General features: G+C 53.0%; 1 protein-coding gene across 1 annotated transcript; it reads right to left on the reverse strand.

The window, feature by feature from the left end:
- On the reverse strand, positions 1 to 2,235 carry LOC142659838 (heat shock 70 kDa protein-like). Its single transcript, XM_075836348.1, has one exon. It carries the CDS (start codon positions 2,026 to 2,028, stop codon positions 97 to 99), a length of 1,932 nt encoding a protein of 643 aa, XP_075692463.1. The 5' UTR covers positions 2,029 to 2,235; the 3' UTR covers positions 1 to 96.
- Positions 2,236 to 2,467: the final 232 nt, after the last annotated feature.

Genomic DNA, 2,467 nt, shown 5'->3' on the forward strand with positions numbered 1-2,467 from the left:
GTTCATGAGTGAAAAAACAGTAAATAATCGGTAAGAGCAACAGCCCAGCAGCGTCTGTGTTCATTCTGGTTATAGCTGTATCCTATATAACTGTTCTTAATCCACCTCCTCAATGGTGGGCCCAGATCTGCCCCCTTCTCTGGCCTGTGCCCCATCGCTGGAGCCGGGCATTCCTCCTGGCATACCTCCCTGGTACATTTTGGTGATGATGGGTTGGCACACCTTCTCCAGCTCCTTCTGCTGATGGGTATACTCGTCTTTCTCAGCGTGTTGGTTGTTCTCCAGCCAGGTAATGGTCTCCTTACACTTGTCTGAGATGATCGTCTTCTCTTCATCACTAATCTTCCCTTTCATGTTCTCGTCTTCCACCGTGTTCTTCATGTTGAAGGCGTAGGACTCCAGGGAGTTTTTGGCAGTGGTTTTCTCTCTCTGGGCATCATCATCGGCTTTGTATTTCTCGGCATCTTGCAGCATCTTCTCGATCTCCTCTTTGCTCAGTCGGCCTTTGTCGTTTGTAATTGTGATCTTGTTCTGTTTGCCTGAGCTCTTGTCCACCGCAGACACGTTGAGGATACCGTTAGCATCTATATCGAAGGTCACCTCAATTTGGGGAACATTTCGAGGAGCCGGGGGGATGCCACTCAGTTCAAATTTACCCAACAGGTTGTTGTCCTTGGTCATGGCTCTCTCACCCTCGTACACCTGAATGAGGACACCCGGCTGGTTGTCGGAGTAGGTGGTGAACACTTGGGTCTGCTTGGTGGGGATGGTCGTGTTGCGTTTGATGAGGACGGTCATGACCCCTCCAGCTGTCTCCAGGCCCAAAGACAGAGGAGCCACATCTAGGAGAAGGAGATCCTGCACGTTCTCAGACTTGTCTCCCATTAGGATGGCGGCCTGGACAGCAGCCCCATAGGCCACAGCTTCATCTGGATTGATGCTCTTGTTCAGCTCTCGTCCGTTGAAGAAGTCCTGCAGCAGCTTCTGCACCTTGGGGATACGTGTGGAGCCTCCCACCAGGACAATTTCATGGATTTGTGACTTGTCTAGCTTGGCATCGCGCAGGGCTTTCTCAACAGGCTCCAGGGTACCGCGGAAGAGGTCAGAACACAGCTCCTCAAAGCGGGCCCTGGTGACGGAGGTGTAGAAGTCAATGCCCTCATAAAGGGAGTCAATCTCCATGCTTGCCTGGGTGCTGGAGGACAGGGTGCGCTTGGCTCTCTCACAGGCGGTCCTCAGTCTCCGCAGGGCCCTCTTGTTTTGGGTAATGTCCTTTTTATGTTTGCGTTTGAATTCATCCACAAAGTGGTTAACCATTCTGTTATCAAAGTCCTCCCCGCCCAGATGAGTGTCACCCGCCGTGGCCTTTACCTCAAAAATGCCATCATCAATGGTGAGAATGGAGACATCGAAGGTGCCACCTCCCAGGTCAAAGATGAGGACGTTGCGCTCCCCACGGGATCCCTTGTCCAGACCGTATGCGATGGCGGCCGCTGTAGGTTCATTGATGATTCTCAGCACGTTGAGTCCGGCAATGACACCGGCGTCTTTGGTGGCCTGTCGCTGGGAGTCGTTGAAGTACGCTGGCACGGTGACGACGGCATTGGTGACTTGTTGACCCAGGTAAGCCTCCGCCGTCTCCTTCATCTTCAGCAACACCATAGAGGAGATCTCCTCAGGGAAGAACGTCTTCTGCTCTCCTTTATGCTCCACTTTCATCTTGGGCTTTCCCCCATCACTCACCACCTGGAAGGGCCAGTGCTTCATGTCAGACTGCACAACCGGATCCTGGAACTTTCTGCCAATCAGCCTCTTGGCATCAAACACTGTGTTCTGGGGGTTGAGTGCCACCTGGTTCTTGGCAGCGTCTCCAATCAGTCTCTCTGTGTCAGTGAAGGCCACGTAGCTGGGGGTGGTGCGGTTTCCTTGGTCGTTGGCGATGATCTCCACTTTGCCATGCTGGAAGACCCCCACACAGGAGTAGGTGGTGCCCAGGTCAATGCCAATCGCCACTCCTTTAGGTGCCATCTTCTCTCAGGATGAGTGAGCTGGAAGTGTCAGGTGGATCAGTGCAGGTCGCAGCTTCTTGGTGATCGTTTCTGCTGAGGTTGCGCTTTGCAGCTCGTGTATCAACATACGAGTATTATCAGTAACTGCTGCTCCGTACTGCACGCCGTCTATATATGTGTGCAGTGTGGAAACGTCACCTAGCTTCTAACCAATCACATCGCAGTCTTCACCACGCTCCCTGCGTCGCTTAGCAACTCTCCCGAACTTTCCCGAGTGTTCCCTGCAGACCAGCCAATCACCGAGCAGCTTTACACATAAACGACGGAATATTCGCGAGCGTTCTAGTAAAGCTGAAAATCCGTCCAATCAGTGGCGGCGGCTGCTAGTGACGTCACTGGCCTCAGAGAATTGTCGCGATGATTCCAGGCAGAGCGCTCGTCAGTCAGCACTACTCAGC

The sequence above is a fragment of the Rhinoderma darwinii genome, chromosome 8 (genome assembly GCF_050947455.1).
Source record: "Rhinoderma darwinii isolate aRhiDar2 chromosome 8, aRhiDar2.hap1, whole genome shotgun sequence".
In the NCBI taxonomy this organism is placed as follows: Eukaryota; Metazoa; Chordata; class Amphibia; order Anura; family Rhinodermatidae; genus Rhinoderma; species Rhinoderma darwinii.